The sequence below is a fragment of the Aplidium turbinatum genome, chromosome 7 (genome assembly GCF_918807975.1).
Source record: "Aplidium turbinatum chromosome 7, kaAplTurb1.1, whole genome shotgun sequence".
Lineage (NCBI taxonomy): Eukaryota > Metazoa > Chordata > Ascidiacea > Aplousobranchia > Polyclinidae > Aplidium > Aplidium turbinatum.
In genome coordinates, this window is record NC_137478.1 from 9,018,700 (window position 1) to 9,039,284 (window position 20,585).

The window sequence follows — 20,585 nt, forward strand, 5'->3', positions numbered from 1 at the left end:
TTGGCTAATATTATGTTAACTTTTAATTTTGGAGTGAAGTGGATTCTGAGTCTAAAATGATAAAAATTTTCGGAGTTAGATTGGAGTGGAGTTTGGTTTCATGAAGTAGGAGTGGAATCCAATTCGTGATGCCCATTGGTAGTTTTCAATTTTAGGCTATGGTATGTAATCCAGGCAAACTTGACAAACAGGGTTAGGTCACAGGTAGGGATGGGCAAAATAGAAGAATAAGCTATTCTAGAATTATTATAGAATAATTTTTCGAATTTCGAATATCTATTCTAGAATAATTTATTTTAATTTCAGAAAATGTCAAAAAGCTTTGTTTTTATTCTGGTTTTATTGAAGACACATAATGGAAAAGTGGCAACGACACGAATAACAACAGTAACTGCCTAGGAGAGCAAGTCTTTGTTGCAATGAAGAGTATTTAAAGCTTTTAATTGCACGCCAGTCGGCGGCAATCGCAATTTTGAAGCTGTCGATCCAGCACTCGAGAAGGATCTTTCTGAGGATGCAGAAGTGGCTAAATACTGCCTCTTAAGATCAAACAACAACGACAACTTTTTTTGATTTTTGTTCTACCATTCAATTGCATCGCTGTTTGGGACACGATCGGTTTTCTTCGGCATCTGAAAGCTGTTCATTGTCGTTAGTTGATGCTGAAGTATTTGTCGCTTCAACACCGGAGCTCAATAGATCATCCATTTCATTGGATTGCTGCTTTGTTGTGGAACTTACACTAGGTGTAGTGGTAGCCTCACCCAGAGTTGCATTGGGTTCCATGTTTCGTACGATGAAAACCCACAGCACAACGGCCTTCCGACTTCTACAAACCGCACTGGTAGAGAGCTGGCTAGCCGTTTTCGCTAGAGCGAATAGCTATCGCTGAGCCGAATGTAATTGATTGGCGAAAAATCGATAAAAAATTTTAGTAGCTGGAAAAGCAGATATTTTCATTTCGATTTGGAAAATTCGATTCGAAATGTCATTTCAATTCGAATAATTAGATATTCGGATTGCAACTATTCGAAATTCTATATTGCCCATCCCTAGTCACAGACTACATGTAGTTATATTTTTTAAACAATACATATATACTGTTAATTTCACAGGTTTTTAGGTAAACAGTAACAATGTTTGATATTACAGAGTTTTTTTTTGTAGCTGTAAATCTAATTTTGTTATAGCCTATTCTGTATTGATATGAAATATTGACTTTTTTACGATGGAAGTTGCTTTGTCTGGCCGTCCGTTTTCTTCTAGTGAACTTGCCTATCAACAGGTTTGTTGTGCATTATTTTTTAGTACAGTGCTTTTCAATTCTTGGTTCGTAACTCATTGCGTCATTAATCCTTTGCATTTTCTCATTGATTGATTGATTGAATCTTTATCTTTGGACTACGAGGATAAAGATTCAATAGGATAGTTACCAAGATTGACAGAGTGAAGTTTCTGATAGTTGAAGTCTTGTTGCCAGGGAATTATTGCATCTATTAAATGCCACTGAATGGAGAGCAGTCGTTGCATGCGTTATCAAGCGCACACCCTCAGAGGCGAACCAGGCCGTTTGATCTTGAAGCTTTTTCATTTACGAAGTCACGCGCTAGCCAACTGAGCTATCGGTGCAGACTGCTGATGTGATGCTTCTGCAAAAATGTGCACGAAAGACTACCGTATAAACTCGAGTATAGGTCGAGATTTTCGCAAGCAATTTTTAGCTCAAAAAGACGGACCTGTTTGACTTATACACGGGACAAGCTGTTGTCTCCAGCTCGGCAGCCTTCAAAATTAACGTATTTTTGCAGCGGTAAAATCATTTGCCGACGTAGATTACGGATTGCAAAATGGCGTCGGCCGAAGTAAAAGTATTGAATATGTTTATTTGCAGTGATTCAAACTTAATTTTTTAATTTAATGATTTCTTGTTAATTCTAAACTTTATACATTTGTTGAACAATATGCTAAGCTCACGAAACAAAACAGCAAAAAGAGCTGTTTTAAGCGATCAGTTTTTCTATTTTTGCATGTAGGATATAACTTCGTGCTTATTACGTAACATTTTATGATCGTTGAAGTCGATGTCAAATCTTGGCGGCCGCATAAAACAATGATGTCAGGTTGGCTAGGTGATAATAGCAGTAAGAGACGTCGTTTATGTAGGCAATATCTGCGACCAACACCATTAAATACAGGAATGCCAAGTACTAATTTTCCTGTGTTAATGAGCGGATTTTGATTCTCGTGCGTCTGATAACAAACCAATGCATTCTGTTGAATCATAACACTGGCCAACAAAAAAACATTTTTCGAGTGCCGAAGATATTTTAACAGTTTTTGGGCAATTTTGGGCCACTGAATCCGAAAATAACATTCGTTTCTTTGAATTGGCTCCAGTATTTGAGATATCAATATTTTCAAATTTTTGTTAGATGGCCAAGGGGCATTGGTTGGCACTACCTAATTTTTGGGAGCAAGTCTTTTAGGCGCTGACAGTTAGGCGCTGGTCTAATAGGCGCGCACGGTACCCGGACATTTTGCCGAAAGGACGTTTTGCCGAAAGACATTTTGCCGAAAGGACATTTTGCCGAAAGACATTTTGCTAAATGGACATTTTGCCGAAACTCATTTTTGTGTTATATGTGTCGATATTCTCCACAATGTGTTTTAGTCTATCGTTCACAACCTTAGTCCTTTCGGCAATTTGTCCATCGGCAAAATGTCTTTCGGGTTTCGGCAAAATGTCCTTTCGGCAAAATGTCCGTGCACGGGCGCGCACACTGTGGCGTCTGGATATTTAGGTGCGGAGCACTGTGGCGCCCGGTCATTTAGGTGCTATTCCTAGTAAAGTCTGTAGATTGTATCAGCTTGGCAGCTTGCCAAAAAATTATACCATGGCTTTAGTGAGTGAAGCTGCTAAAACCGGCAATGCTTTTCACACAAAATGTTACATTGAACAGAAAAATATATTGTTGTTTTATTGATTTATTATTGTTTTATTTGTTGTTAGTCCAGGTTTGCTTTGGTGAAAGCTTTATCAATAAATTATTGAAGCTTCCGAACATTATTGAGTTTATTTTTAGTTAACTCTTTCGCGACCATGGACGTATACACACGTCTTGGGATTTTTGCCATGATGACCAAGGAAGTATCCCTACGTCCAAGGTTAAAAGGTAGCCTATTTCAAGCAAAAAAATAATGTAAATGATGGCAGATCCATAGTCTTTGCCTGTCCTTTTTTGGCTAATTAAAAAAAATATTTTGGCGGTGCAGTTATCAGATGAGGACTTCTTAAAGATGGGGACACAATGGATTTTTTTTCTTTTACTCATTGGAATTGGCAGTCAAAACTGGCTAGGCAACCCCTTACTTTGGAATTTCTCGATCAAAAAGACTAGGCTAAATTACGTAAACTTTTTGCTTAAAATTTTCCAAATTTCTCCATAATCATTCTGCTGTACCTCCTAAAGCATTGCGCGCAGAAACGAAGTAAATTTTTTCTCATGTGCAGCATTGTTTTGGCATTCGGTTAAACTACATATATTTTCATATTATTGTATCATGCTTGGGTAGGTACACTTTTCTGCCAATTTTTAATTTTTTTAGAAATTAGAAAAAACACCTTTTGGAAAGTTGCTAGTTGTACATAGAATGTTTTAAATTTTATTGCAAAGCTTTGCATCTTCGGATAGCTGAAGATGTATGCTTTCATTTCATGTCAAGATTGTGCGTCTACGTCGATCACATGACATGTTTTTACCACGTAAATACAACAGATTTGTGTGAAAAATGTCTGGTAATTTAGATTAAATATAAATTACTTCTGTTCGGGATGGATTGGCCATGTGACGAGAACGTGTAAGACGCTCTACTACTGTTCACATGAATACATTTCTACAGGGCATATAGGCTACACCTTGGCTACAAGTTGCAAGCATAATGGTGAGACTTCGCTCGTTATTAAACCTAGTCCGGGTTTTGACGGAAAACTAAGTTACTCTTCACTCAAGCCTACCGCCCGCTTGAGTACAGCTTTCGGTACATTTTTTACTGATGTTTAGTTATTATTTGACCTAACTAAAAGTGAACTCAATCTCATACATTTTCGGAAACTTGAATAATTTATTGATAAAGCTTTCGCCGGCGCAAACCTGGACTAATAACAAATAAATGCTGAACAAAAAAACATGTTTTTCTGTTCAAAATAACATTTTATGTGAAAATCATTGCCGGTTTAAGCAGCTTCATTCACGGAAGCCATAACATATTTTTCTGTGTAATATAACATTTTGTGTGAAAATCATTGCCGGTTTAAGCAGCTTCACTCACGGAAGCCATAACATATTTTTCTGTTCAATATAACATTTTGTGTGAAACTCATTGCCGGTTTAAGCAGCTTCACTCACGGAAGCCATAACATATTTTTCTGTTCAATATAACATTTTGTGTGAAAAGCAATTTCGGTCCAAGCAGCTTCACCCAATCACCCATATATTTTTTCTGTGTAATATAACATTTTGTGTGAAAAAGCATTGCCGGTTTAAGCAACTTCACTCACTGAAGCCATGACCAACAACGCACACGCATTAACAAAACAATATATTTTCCTGTTCAATATAATATTTTGTGTGAAAAGCATTGCCCTACGCCCCTACCTGCCAAGCTGATACAATCTACAGACTTTACTAGGAATAGCACCTAAATGAACGGGCGCCACAGTGCTCCGCACCTAAATATCCAGACGCCACAGTGTGCGCGCCTATTAGACCAGCGCCTAACTGTCAGCGCCTAAAAGACGTGGACCCTAATTTTTTATTGGCTTAAAACATGCTTCTCACTTTTCTGAGAAGAATGGTTCAAATTTGATGAAAATCAGATAAGCGGTTTTCGAGTAGTGTTGGGCGATATATCGAATTTTCCATACGATACGATATCTTTTCAATATCGATATTTATTTCAATATCGTTCGATATTTTAACTATTAGAGCCCTAACTCATCACTGCAAACCCCTACAAAACGTTGCCGATGCCAAACGACAAAAGTTGAAATTGCCTCGGCAATTGCTGTGAACGTTTATTACGAAAAAAATTGTACCAAAACATGTGAAACAAGAAGCGAAACATATGCTAGAGTAGTTTATCACGACCGCACTGTTTGATTTGTTGTGATGTAATAATACCAAAAGTAGCGATAAAGCGAGCAACGCAGTACGCACGCTGGTACTGTAATTCACGTTGAATAACTCACAAGTAAGTTAATTTTGGGTTGATTTAACGTTCGGACAGTACAAATCAATTTAATTTTCCCGGCGGGTTATATTGCGTAACAACAATGCCCAACAAGAAATTTACGTTTGTTTTACATTAATTCGACATCAAACAACGTTGAATTACCATAAAATAACGTTAATTGCTTAACTAAGTTCCGGTAACAAATTAATAGCTCCCTGCGAGAAGATTGCCTCGATTTACGTTTGCACTAGCATAATTTCGGCACAATTGGGATACTCCCAACACCACAAAGTCTGTTTGATGAAGAACTAGCTATCGGAATCATCAGATGCTGTATCGGAGGATGAGGTTGTCTTGTCATTACTGGAATCAGACACATCAAGAGGCTCATCGCTTGGCTGTGAATCTACACTGTCTTCGTGGTTCGCAATGAAGCGTCCACGTTTTGCTGCTTTCGTGCTTTGATACCCATCCACATTCCACACGCCTCTTTCTCAGAGCTCCATCAGAGTGTTGACTAAGGAACAAATCTATGGCTGTGGCATAACGACTGGGAGGAATGTCTAACCCTAACCTTACAACCGCTCGTGTGGCCTCGGCATTTTTATTGCCGACGTTAATGCGCCATTCATGCATCTGTGTCGGCAATCACCTCGGTAATTGACGGCACTAATTTCGAAGACTGAGAAACTCTTTTCTTAATTAGAACAAAGATATCGAAAAGTATCGAAATATCGAGTATTTTTTCAAATATCGTATCGTTTTGTTTTTTTCAATATCGCCCAACACTATTTTCGAGTTATAATTGAAATAACCCTTGGCCACTAGGTGGCATCATAGATAAGGAGCAATAGAAGAACGGCAATATCTCAAGAACCGTTCAACATATTTGGAATATTTTTAAATCTACTCCTATGTTTTCTGGGTTGGGCTATCTGTTTATGAACACTAACATAAGTTTTGGCTACTACGGTACCTTTTGAGATGAAAAGAAATTGACCTCTTGTCGTTCCTCACCAATAAAACCATGAATAAAACCAAAACCACAACCTGTGCCTCACTGTATGCAAGCTGGGTTTTTTTTTTCGGTCATTTATCGGTCATTGACCGATTTTTTAGCAAAATGTCCGAAAAAAATATAGTCAATTCGGTCAAAATGTCAGAAAAAATATTATATATGACCAAAAATGACTAAAAATGGCCGAAATAATTAAAATTGACCGAATTTTTTAAAGTCATTTTGGACAAATGACCGAAAAGTCTCAGAGAAAATAAAAACCCAGTATGCAAGTGCTTGTGCCTGAATTTGGTGATTTACTTGACATAGCCAATAGCCATGGGATATGATGGAAGAAAGAGGTAGAAAGCTTTGCAAGTGGCAGCGGTGGAAATGTGTTTGAAAGTAGTTCAGCAATTCCAGAGACATTCAAACAAGAGGAGCTGAGTGATCTCATCAGAGATCTCAACCTATCCAAATAAGCAGCAGAATTTATGGCATCTCAACTCAAAGACAAAAACTGTCTTGGAACCAGAGCTTCCATAATATTTTCTTTGCGAGATAAAAGGAATAGCTTCCATATTTTTGCCAGCAAGATGAATTTGTTTACTGCAAAGACATCGCAAGGCTTCTGCTGTAAATGAGAGATCATAGACAGTTCAAAAGGAAGTTTAAAGTGTGTATCGTTACATAGCGGTAACAGATATTCATCTCTCCCAATTGGCCATTCAACAAAACTAAAAGAAGAGTACCGGTACAATCACATTAAAACTAAACGATATTACAAAGATTACGACTCTCACCAATCATTAATTTGTGTAGACTTGAAAATGGTAATTTTTTTGCTTGACCAGCAAAACAAAAGATCACCTGCAGATTCCATGAGAGTTGTTGAAGATAACATCATCAATGGGCCTTTAGTTGACAGAGAGAAAATCATCATTCCACCATTACACATCACACTTGGTTTGATGAAGTAGTTTATAAAAGCCTTGCCAACAACTGGCGACTGCTTTTTAATAATCATATTTGCAGAGCATTTCCTGACTTGACCATCGAAAAGCTGGAAGCAGGTATTTTTGATGGCCCTCAGATTTGCAAACTCTTAAAAGATGCACGTTTTGTGCAGTCTGTGACAGACAAGGAGTCTGTTGCATGGCAATCGTTTGTTTTAGTCACACAGAAATTCCTTGGAAGCAAAAAAGCTGAAAATTACCAAGAATTGGTATATATATGCTTTCCAAGTTCAAAGATTTAGGTGTGAAGATGAGTATCAAGGTTCACTATCTCTTCAGCCACTTAGATCGTTTTCCTGCAAACCTTGGTGACCTAAGTGAAGAGAACGGAGAAAGGTTCCACCAGGACATTAAAGTCATAGAAGAGTGGTACCAGGGCAGGTGGGATGCCTACATGATGGCTGACTACTGTTGGAGTCTCCAACGTGACTGTTTGGCCACATCACATTCAGAAAGTCTTACAAAAGAAAATTTGTAAACATTGACTAATCTTTTCTCGTCATAGGAATGATTAATGTGCTTTAACAATTTATGAAATGTAGGCTACTTCAATTGATACTAAAAGTAGTGTTTGTGCTTTGACGCCACCAGTTTTTGCAAACTGAAAATCTGTTACTTACTGCTAATATTGTTTAATTTTTTGAATTTTTGCTTGATTTTCACATAAAACATGGTTTGCCTATGGAAGGCTCTCTGCAATGGGTCTGCTACTATTCGGCGAATCCGATTCGGCGAGTCCGATTCGGCTAATCCGATTCGGCGAGTTCCCTATTCGGCGAGAGCCTTTTTCGGCGAGTGCCCTTTTCGGCGAGTTTTTGAAATTTTATTTTTAAAGGGAATTATCGGGTACCGTAGCCTACCTAATTATAATTGCCATTTTTACATCGTTAAACGTTGATATCGTGCAGAAAGGAATAAAAATAAAATGTTTGAACTATTAAATTAAAATTCGTTATGTCAGTTCAGTTGAGTTGTTTTTATTTCTGACCATCATATGAAAAACAATACACGTCAACACAGCAAAGGTAGAAGCGACAAAACGCGAACGTTAAAATGTGCTTGTGACCGAAGTAAGTTATTGAGTTGAAAGAAATTTGGCATGGTCGCAACACCTTCAGAAAAATTTAAGAAATGAACGGAAAATAAAAAAAGACAATGTTACAAAAAAAAATCATGTTTAATGTCTATAAGTTAGTACTTTTGAATAGTTAAAATGATTAGTTTGCATCAACAAATGTGTGGCCTACAGCTTGGATTGAAAGGAAATTATCGGGTACCGTAGCCTGGTTATCCCAACCAGCAGAACTTGCCGTTTTTACATCGTTTTAACGTCGCTAAACGTTGAAATCGTGTAGAAAAGATAACTTTGCTGATTAGGATACGTTGAAACTGGGAAACATTCACAGAAGCTTTTCGATTTGTTCCAAGAACCCATTTAGCCTAACAGTTCATTTGTACATTGATTCAACGTCTGAATACATTATCTTAAAAATGCATAATCTTAAAAATGCAACGTATCGAAGGGCTTCTGTGAATGTTTCTCAGTTTCAACGCAGGCCTTAAAACTCGTGTTTGTTTTTTCGGCAGCCATCGTGGCCTACCGAGAGCTTCTTCTCGGCGGCCAAATCTGCGTGCTTGGAGGCCAAAATACAATAACGATAGCACAAGTAAATAGCATTAAACTTGCAACAATGTTAAAATGATCACTTAGCGTTGTTGAAGTCTGGGCGGCATCCTGCAATAGAATCGTTGTGCCACGCATTAAATGCTTTATCAGGATTGTAATCCGGTATTGTGGGACCATCTAACGACCCTAAATTGTTTTAACTGCTCGCAGCTCAGTAAATTGTTTCAACTGCATACCGCCTTTCATAAAACCTGACCATTTATTCCGTTATGATGTTACCATTGAGGGTGTGAAGTCGCTAACCCACAGCGTTCTCAACTATGAAGACACGTGTTTTACCCACGGATGTCAACTAACCTAGTTCTCCTTTTTAACAACGATTCAATATCCGACAACATTGAATCGATATAAAAACGACAATATTGCCAGCCGATGTAAATTAACACTTCGGATTAACACTTTGTTAAAATAAACATCTGGAATTGCAAACAAGACTTACAGCGCTGGTGATCGCAGCTGGATATATTCAATACAACAGTAGTGACTATGATGCGCTGACCTAATTCTGCGTCACTCTTTGATACTACAGTACATATTTTCGACATTTAATCCACGATCATTCTATTGCGAAATTAAATAATTGGCTAGAAGAAACCGGAGGCCAAACTTGGCCTACGGAGGAGGTAGCACAGGCGGTCATTCAAGCACTACTTAGCGGCGATGGCCGCCGGCTGCCTTAAGGCTTGCAACGTATCCTAGTCATCAAAGTTCTCTTTTCTACACGATTTCAACGTTTAGCGACGTTAAAACGATAGGCCACACGTTTGGTTAGCCTTTTCATTGTGTTACTACAATGTGAAAATGAACTGTTAGGCTAACTGGGTTCTTGGAACAAATTTTTGCTGGTAGGGATAACTACAACTAGGCTACAGTACCCGATAATTTCCTTTCAATCCAAGCTGTAGGCCACACATTTGTTGATCCAAACTAATCATTTTAACTATTCAAAAGTACTAACTTATAGATATAAACATGATGTTTTTTTTTGTAACATTTTCTTTTTTTCTATTTTCCCTTCACATCTTAAATTTTTCTGAAGGTGTTGCGACCATGCCAAATTTCTTTCAACTCAATAACTTACTTCGGTCACAAGCACGTTTTAACGTTCGCGTTTTGTCGCTTCTAACTTAAAAACAACTGAACGGACATGACGAATTCAAGCACGTTTTAGCGTTCGCGTTTTGTCGCTTCTACCTTTGCTATGTTGACGTGTATTGTTTTTCATATGATGGTCAGAAATAAAAACAATTGAACTGAACTGACATGACGAATTTTAATTTAATAGTTCAAACATTTTATTTTAATTCCTTTCTGCACGTTCAGCGAAATTAAAACGATGTGAAAACAGTTAGGCTACGGTACCCGATAATTCCCTTTCAAAAATAAAATTTCAAAAACTCGCCGAAAAGGGCACTCGCCGAAAAAGGCTCTCGCCGAATAGGGAACTCGCCGAATCGGACTAGCCGAATCGGATTAGCCGAATCGGACTCGCCGAAACGGGCCATTCCGCTCTGCAATAACAATGGTCATTTCACAGAATCGCATCAAAAATGTAAAAATAAGGTATGGACATGCTTGTAAAAGACAGACAAGGTTATAGCATAATTCATCAAAGTTATAGCATAAAGAAAATACTAATGTCAAAATTTGCATATTTTTAGCATTATTTTGGAGTACAACCATGGAATATCTCAAAAATTAGAGCCAATTTGTAAAACCAAGGTCATTTTCGAATTCAGCGGCATGAACATAGGCGCCGACTTGTATTTTTGCACGGGGTGGCGGATAGCACAATATGGCAATCTAAAAACTTTCAAACTGCATGTTTTTGTTTGATTTTTACTAAGCGTGTTTCGTAGATGCAATTGTCTTTTCACACCTGATTTGTAACTCAATAATTTACAAAGCAACTTTAAAACAAAGCACAGGAAGTATGTCGTGAATTTTATTATTACGTTGCTGCTCTGACACTTAACATTTGGCAAAAGTATTTTTGCGAACAGCAGCTCTGTCAATCCAACTGTTAATCAACTGGTCAAGTTGTAACCGTGAAGCTTCAGTTTGATAAATTAAAAATTAGGACGTGGTTTAATCGCTGTTGCGTCATGGTAGATCGCAAGTAGGTTTTTATGCGCCTGAGTGCACTAAACGATCGCTCCGCCTCGCAGGTGGTGGAAGGCAACGATAAGTATATTTTCACAATGCAGACCACGTTTGGAAGCATTAATGATCTTGTTTCATTGCTTGCAAATAGATCAAGCAGTTGCGACATAGTTGAAACAAAAATCTGTTTTTAACATTGTTACATGTAAACGTATAAATTTGCAGAACGTTAAAATTGCTACTTTACATGCTGAGTGCACTTTTCAAACAATAGTTTCGAAAATTGCATTTTTTTAAATGAAATTTGAAAATAGATATTCATTTAGGGGGTGGAGCCATCAATCATCGAGATAATTTTGTTTCCAAGTATTTTATAGCTGTCATAATTTATAGCGATATTATAAGCAGTTTAAAAAAAAAAAAAAAAGATTTTTGAGGGAGGCAATGGAAATTGGAAAGATCGTATTTTATTGATTAATAAATCCCATTGTAAACCTAACAAATGTAACAATGACTTATGACAAGTAACAAATAAAACGATCGCAACAACAAGGAAAAAACTCGTTCACGTAGCTTGCTTGATGTTACGCGAGTATCATGCTTGTGACAAAAACAATCATTTTCTTCGCAATACTGTATTGGTTCACCTCTTGCTTTACGTTGACTTGAAGCAAAAACCAATGATCAAAAAAAGATTTAAACATCCGTTCAAATTACATTTATTTGCAGTAAGCAATGTAACCTAAACGGAGTGGCTGCCACCCCGCCACAGCGGTTATGGGGTGGCGTGGCCACCCCGTAACCCCGTAAGTCGGCGCCAGTGGGCATGAAAATACCCTAAAACCGTTAAAACTTTCTTGGTACCAAAATGTGTGTTGACTGTTGACCAGTGTAATTGATCTCACAGCGAGAAGACCGCGTTGAAAATAGCACGTCTAATTTAGCTGGTTTACTTTTTATATTCCGTGAATAGTGTTACGTGACTACTGGCTATTCGAGCAGCGTAAGTTACTCTACGTCTACGCTCTACTTTGAAGTTTCCTCACCGTATGTCAATGCCAATACTTAGGGTCTGCTACTATTCGGTGAGTCCGATTCGGTGAGTTCCTAACCTCTAACCCCTAGCCCTAAAACGGCAATGATAATTAGGCTACGGTACCCAATAATTTAAAAAAAAAATTGAAAAAATTCCCTGTTAAGGGATCGGACTCACCGAAACGGGCCATTCCGCCATACTTAGATGAACCATCAAATGGTAGGCTAGTGTCGGGAATGAGCTATTTGACTAATATGGAGAAGGAAATATCACCGATTTTCAGCTCAAAAGTAGGGATTCGACTTATACACGAGATCGACCTATACTTGAGTATATATAATATATAGAGTATGACAAAAAAGTTACAAAATGTCATTGGTAGTTAAACTCAAAATTGCCAGGTGGCCTAAAATTCTGACAAAAATGATGAATTGGCCTAATTTCATATACTGTGTCCGAATGCTAGCAAATCATTCAGACATTTAAATTTTTTTGTAAATTATTAAAATATGTTCTAGACTCATTGCTTTTTGCTTGATTGTATTTTTTTCTTTACTTTTTTCTCTGTTCTGTTCCATTTTTGAATGCTTGACCATTATGTGTCAATATTTAATTTCTTGTGATTTCAGTGAAGTATTGGAGCAGAAATGAAACACGTTTTATTATTTGTCTTTAAATGTCCCAAATATGAACTAATACTGTCCGAGAAGGCGAGAACTTCCAAGACTACCTAGTAACTTTAGTCAAAATGTAGCACAGATTAGTGCCAGACAAAAAAGCACGATGTTTCAAGATAAACCAGTTGAATTTATCACATTACTGGATATTGAACAGTAACTTGGTAGAGTTGCATGGCCAAATATCATTACATTTAGTTCGAAACAGTTTGGGTCGCCAAAGCTTCACTTTTAAAATGCTAAATATTTTAGTCACTGCAAGTGCAAAGAAACGTTAAGAAACTTTGTTGCAGTGCATCGTCAATTCTTTTTTTCTTACTTTTTGATCCTTATTAAAAATTTGGCTTTATCGCTTTATTACATTGTCAAAACTGGATACTGACCCTTGCACACTTGATAATCTACAAAAATTTGGCTCCAGGTCCTTCCATTCTGCTAACCACAAACGTCTGCTTCATACAAAGAAATGGGAAATTATTATTATTAGCCTAATCATTAAACTTGAAAGACAGTTTGTAATAGACACCTGCCTTATGCATTACCACTTAATTTAAAAGTTAAGATTGAAAACTTGAAAAGTTTGTAATGATTAATTTATGTTTCTAGTACCGGTAATAGAACATAAATAATAACTTTTCTATTTAATTCAGCAGGTTGTACAATATGCTTGAAAAATGTTATATCTTTGATGATACAGCCTTGAAAACATATATATATATACCGTATAAACAATGAAAACTATTAGTACTACAAAAAGTGCTCAATACCAAGCAAAAAGCAAAGCAGAGCGAATTAAATTTGATAGTTATTACTATCTATAACTATATTTGATTTATATATCGTATATATATCATATACAATTTATACATTATACAAGGGTACGGTACCATACCGGTCTGTGGTAGCCAAATATGTAATGTACACTGAAGCTGTATATATGTCTTGTGATATTGAGCATTAATTACTTCAGTGGAAACAGTGCTTTATAAATCGTGTATTATTATGATTGTGTTTATGCAGAGACGCAATCTGGTTCAGTCTAATCCTTCTTCAACTGGTGATTGCTTTCCAGCGAGAAAACCGAAGTCTTCATGCTTGATATCTGGACGGTCAAAGGACTTCAAGGTTGTTATTTCAAATGTCTTTTTAGATGCACTGCATGTGGTCCAAAGCATGACTTTTTTTCGAGATTTTTGCTGTCCAATGCGTGAGTGCGTGATGTTTTTGTTAAACTTCTACAAAACAATATTACTTTGTGTCTGATGTTTTTATTGTTGATAGCACATTGATATATCAACCACGACAAAAAGGAACTTCCCACTGTCAACCTTTTGGCTTTGCGTTAGGGTTGGGAATTTCCAAATAGCTGAGGGTACAAACCTATTCTACTATACAATAGGTCTAGCTATATCAAATGTCGAATCCATTTGACATAGCCTACCTAAGCCAAACATGAAGGCAATTTTTGTTCACAACAAAATATGCTTATTGAAGCATGATTATTATTGGGCTGCTGTCTTAAAGGTTTTCCAAACCTTGACTTATTAAACATCGCTACACTTTGATGCCGGTTTCCTCTGCATTGTAAACTATTAATGTGCAGACTGCAGACCTACGCAACACAGTTGCTGTTTCAATACCATGACAATCAATAGTGTGCAACATCTTCTAGCGAGATAGATTTTATGTTGATGTCACGTCTGCAAACTTTGAAGCAATATAAAAAGACGGTTTTTTGCTACTTGATGTGCCGACAAGTGAAAAGCAAATTAATTGTTTGTGGTGCCATTAAACTAAACAATTATTGTGTCAATGGCTGTAGTCTGGTTAAGTGATGATATTGACCCACCCTGTTTTTTTTTTTGCTGAGACTTTTTGGTCATTTGTCTGAAATGACTAGAAAAAATTCGGTAATTTTTTATTTATTTCGGTCATTTTTATTCATTTTTTGGTCATATATACAGTCTTCGAAATTAGCATATTTTTACTTCGGCAAAAACGTTGCCGAGGCCAAACGGCAAAAGTTGAAATTGCCTCGGCAATTGCTGTGAACGTTTATTACGAAAAATTTGTAGGCTACCACAACATGTAAAATGTGAAGCGAAAAATATAATAGAGTAGTCTATCAAGACCGCATTGTTTGATTTGTTGTGATGTAATAATACCAAAAGTAGCGATAAAGCGAGCAACGCGATACCCACACTGTTACGATAATTCATGTTAAATAACTCACGGGGAGGGAAGTATGTTATGTTTGGGTTGATTCAACGTTCGAGTCAGCACAAATCGATTTAATTTTCCCGACCGGTTGTATTGCGTAACAACAACGCCCAATAAGAAATGACGACGACATCATTTTTTAAGACGCAAAACTGCCCGTTCATGAACGCGCGATGTCATATGATCGGAAGCATTACTTTTCTTTACTGCCGAAGTACTATTTATCCAATTTTGTACTACTTTTTTAACTGCGCCTTGTAGCTTTTCTAATTCCGATTTGTTTCTGTCATAAAATTCTTTACAAATTTTGCAAAATACTACACTAACTTTTCCTTCTGTCCCCTCTGTTTCATAACCTATAGCAGGTAAAAAGTAACTTATTGCGTATATAACAATTAAGCCAGTATTTATAAGGTTGCAAACTTTTTTTATAGTTCACATGAGCATTGTCAGCGCATAAAATTGCACCTGTTGTTGTTACGCAACCAGACATATCACAAACCGCAATTAACAAAGCTCACTCTAAAGGTTAACGCGTTAACCTATTACTTACATGTATTCGACGTCTGTTGATGTTGTGAAAGCGGCGAGATCGTTTCTGATACAGCTGGACGAGATAACGGAAGGCGAAGCGCGATAAGGAGTAAATGCTTACAATAATTTGACGTCTACTGGCGTTGAATCAATGCAAATAGGGTGATATTTCTATAAGCGCCGGCGAAGTAGAAAGTAACCCAAATAAAAACATTAAGCAATAGTAAGATTGAATCAACCTCCTAGTCTGGTGTGATCTGAGAAAATAAGGGTTATTTTTGTAATCTTGTGGTCCTTACAAGCGCTCGTGCGGCCTCGGCCGAGGCTAATGTGCCATTCATGCATCTGCCTCGGCAATTGCCGATTGCCGAGGCTAATTTCGAAGACTGTATATAGTAAATTGACTATATATTTTTTCGAACATTTTGATTGAATTGACTGTATTTTTTTCGGACATTTTGCTAAGAAATCGGTCAATGACCGATAAATGACCGAAAAAAAAAAAACCAGGACCCACCTGACATACCAACAGGCAACAGTCCAACATAATACATTACAATTACATCATAACTCTAACTATGACTTTTATAGAAAAATACTATATATATATATAATATATACATTTTAATATTATGCAAAAGACCTGTGTAGGTTGATGTTAGTTATTTTTCTTAAGCTTTTCCCAAAAGTTCTGCTTCTTTATTTTTATAAACGAATGTAGTTTTCATCTGAAGCTTATTTAAACCATATTATATCTTTCCAAACAACATTTCAATTTAAGCCGATATATGGACTTAGTATCGAAATCCCAACAACTTACTTTCGTTATGTGCTTGAAGTGTTGAAAGTCTCACAACATTTTCTTTTATAGCCTGTAATTATGCATGGGATGAAAAGTAGGCTATGGTTCAACAAGGTTGTTCACATCGACCATATTCTTTAAATGCTATGTGCACAATTAGCTCAATAAGAGGAAGGCTGTGCTTTTTGGGAATGCACTACTTCCAACCGATCACATGAAAGATCGTGGTCCAGTCATATCGACAGATTCTTGTATTATTCCTGTCCTGCACCATGGGGATTCTCTACATTCGGTTCATGTTATAAAGACTAGCCCCTTATATGACCAGCGACTTGAGGTGTTTCAATTGAAATGAATTTTCTGTTGATGAAATGACATGAAACAAATTTTACCATTTGCTAAAGCTTCCAAACCTGCTGCTAGGAAGCCATAGATGCTTTTTGGTCTAAACTTCACTGTAAAATACTGTGTATTTGTTGTTACTATTGTGTGCATGACTAGAAACAAGAGTAATAGGGGTGACATAACCACAAAAATTTAGCAGGAAACGACTAAATGTACAGTATATAATATATATATCTTCTATAAACCACTATGTACATAGGGTCTGAAAATGAAACGAAATCCATTTATGCACATATGTATATACATAAATGGATTTCATGACAAAATTTAAAAATGGTAGTTCTGGGTTGTGTTTGCTTGAATTGTTGTTTGTATGGCTATTTTATGATGTCACAAATGACTGGTAGTATTTACTGTAAATTCCAAGTTTTTTTAAACATTGGTACAATGCTTTTACCAATTTGTTTTGTTTAACTGGTAGAATGTCGAAACTTTCAATCTTCGCCCTGGCTATCGTTTGTCAAGATCTGCCGGAAAGATCTATGTTGCTGTGCAGACAAAAGATCCTTACATCAAGCCAAAGCCACAACCTAAGTGAGTTTGAATAACATGTTGCTAAACCAACACAATAGACTGCCGTTGGTTGTGTTGGTGTGGTACTTAGACCCTGTGCTTTTATGTGTTCTAGTCGAGTGAAGTTTTTCTATTGTTTTTTTTTTATCGCATAAGGTAGTCTGGTTGTCTCTACATTTCTTTTTTAGTCCTGAATGTTTTTTCAACAGTTTTTTTTTTTCAATTCAAGCGCTATAACAATGAAAATCGGAATACAAAGTCCTGTTTATACCTCATCAATTTACTTCGTAGTGTTACACTTTTATCATGTGATTTATTTAATGGAAAAAGATCACGTTGTTTTCCCAGCATGCTGAAGGTGAATACTGCACGGCATTACTTAGACAATTTGCCATGCAGTATTGAACTATTGTTTAGCCATGATATCTCTACAATCGTTTTTGGTATATCAAAATCGGTTCAGGTCGATGCTTTAAACAAAGATTTATTTCAACTCTATGACTGACAAAATTAAAACTATTAAATAATAATATTAATAACCTTTCAAAGGCTCGAGCAACAGTGAACAGTATTTTGATTTTATGTTGTTTGGTTTTGCAAAATTTGTGCGCTTTTTTATGGAATTATTTGGTACAAAGTTACTCAGTAAAGTAGTTTACCTACTAACACAACAAAAATGATAAAAGCGTTTTTTACTCGCTTCTAACCTTATAATATAATTTGTACCAACATTTTATGTTTAATTAGTGCAGTATTTATGATTTTATGGGACAGCTGACCTAACCCATTGAACCGCATTTGAAGTTTGTCTGCCAAAAATTAATGCAAACATATAAAATTATGTTTTGTACCTGTTATCAAACAATATAGCCTAATTGCTTTTAGTCATGTATGCTGCTATTGTACGCTATTGATTTCCAGCAGTAAAAAACAAACTGGCATCTACACCTTGTATCATTGCTTTTGTTTGAATGTTACAGTCCAATGTGGAAGAAAATTCTCTTCACTATTGTAACTGTGGTAAAATATCTACTCAAGGTTTGAAGTATGCTTTTATGTACATTGTGCTTTGTCCACTTGAAACGATTTCTTGTCTTCTTTTATAAACGCACTTTTGCCCCAAGACGGTATTGTGAATTTGTTTTCTAAACAAACATTCTTTTCTTAAAATCTCTAGCCTCAACAAAGAAAGGATGTGTTGAACATCGCTATCTTATTGTTACTTGAGCTAATCAAAACCAGCAAAGCATATATTTGTGGCAATGCTAGCAAATCAATATCTCGTCTCATTGGTCAAACCACGACAACATTTTGTAACATAAATAAAACTCCCCTTTTTATGAAACGAGAAAGCACTTAAAGTCATTTATAATTATGTACGTTGCATGCAACTTTTCATACAGTTACAATTTCTGCTGCCTATTGGGATTTTATGTTTATATATATATATACAAAGAAAGCAAAGAAAAAGTGAAATAGATGCAAAACTAACCTAGAAATTTTCTCTGTTTACCAAAATATTACAAATATTTTTTTAGTTAAAGTTCTTTTTGCGTTTCGTTTGGTCTAGCGCCTTTGAGTATATATATAAGGTTTTGGCTATAGATTTGGCACCACCTATTAGTATTGTATTACTAAATTTGTATTCATTACATATTTGACAAGAAATTAATATCTAATTACATTTTTACAGGAAATTCAACGTTGCTGAAATGTAAGTGACATTTTGTGTGACTGCAGATGTGAAGTGCGTTAATAGCAATTTAATTTAGGTAAAAAATGTATTGAGATTGATATAAAGGCATAGGCAATTTAGGACACACTATAGACTTAGAACTATATTATATTTAAAACTCCATATTTTATTATTAACTAAATTATCTGCTAATTTCTTATTAGTGGTGTGAGTCGATTTTCTCAATCGTTTGAAACGTGTTACTTTTCATGAAAAAATAAATAAAATCTAAAAATAAATCTACTAAAATACATAACAACCATTCGAAAAAAATCTCTTTTTGTCAACTATGTGAAAAAAAGTGAATGTTCAATGTTTTGTACTTTTGCAAGTCCAAAAAACAAGATGTCCATATAAAATACAGAATAAGAATGGTCACCAGGCATTTAATTATGGGTCTGCTACTATTCGGTGAGTCCGATTTGGTGAGTCCGATTCGGTGAGTTCCTAACCTCTAACCCCTAACCCTAAAGCGGCAATGATAATTAAGCTACGGTACCCAATAATTAAAAAAAAAAATTGAAAAAATCCCCCGTTACGGGATCGGACTCACCGAATCGGACTCACTGAAACGGGCCATTCCGTTTAATTATAGTGCATGTAATACCGTGTAATATTAGTATAATATGTACATACCGCCAGGGCTCAATCCACTTTTAGAATTTGGGGGGTGATTTTTGGACAGTGGGATAAAAGTCATGTCAACTTCTGGGGGGCTACGCCCCCCATACCCCCCATTGCAGCATCAACTTCATTCTGATCGGAACTCAATCAGCACGGATGTTTCGTACAGTGAAGACATAAGCTCTTTCCAAGCGATGAATGTAGCCTAGTCATCGAATGCATGAGCAGGCAGGGGTTAATACTCCAAGCAGCAAAATCCGACATTTTTACATTGATTTAATATCTGCAGACGTTAAATCAATGTCAAATTGACGGATTTTGTTGTCTGGGACCTGGCTCGTAGTTCAGGATTGCCAAATCAAAAATTCATATTGAAAAAATTCAAAAAAGTAGTAACAGCGGTAATATTTTTTTCAAAATGTGATCAATAAAATATCACAAAATCTTTTAAAAGCCAAATGAGTGAGGGGGGGGGGGGGGGTGATTTTGCATTGATCACCCCCCCACTCCAATGAGTGGGGGGTAATCAGCCCCCCTCATCCCCCTTGGATAGAGCCCATGACATACCGTATTTGGAAAGAAAGCTGGTTGTCATTCTTAACATCTTGTGGTAGCCGTATTTGCAATCTCCAGAAGCATGCAAGATATTATTTTATAAGACGTCCAATCGTCCATACAAGTTAACTTGTATAACTTGACTCAACTTTAAACGCTCATAATAATTAATTGTTATGCTTCACTCACATTACTGTATATAATTCACTAAACTAAGTTGAAACTGTAGTGCTACAGTCATTTGTTGATTTTACAAAGATCGCTTGGTCAAAGTTAACTTTTAGCCACATATTTTGCGCAACAGTATTTCGATTTCCAGTCCATTAGAAATTGGGCGTCTGAAAAACCCATGTCAATCATAATGCATGAGTAAAGTGATAAGAGCGGCATGAAAAACTAACTTTCAAAGTCTATTTAAATTTCAATCGCTGAATGATGTTGGTATTTCA

The 20,585-nt window shown here is 36.4% G+C and overlaps 1 protein-coding gene across 1 annotated transcript in view; it reads left to right on the forward strand.

Moving 5' to 3' along the window:
• The first annotated feature begins 1,214 nt into the window (after positions 1-1,214).
• The window catches only part of LOC145774632 (uncharacterized), a 32,041-nt gene continuing 12,670 nt past the window's right edge, over positions 1,215-20,585 (forward strand). Inside the window, exons 1-4 of the mRNA XM_082585919.1 lie at positions 1,215-1,285; positions 13,769-13,873; positions 17,131-17,243; positions 18,916-18,936. Of these exons, the coding sequence (XP_082442045.1) occupies positions 1,229-1,285; positions 13,769-13,873; positions 17,131-17,243; positions 18,916-18,936 (296 nt within the window). The 5' untranslated portion in view covers positions 1,215-1,228. The remainder of the gene's footprint in view (positions 1,286-13,768; positions 13,874-17,130; positions 17,244-18,915; positions 18,937-20,585) is intronic.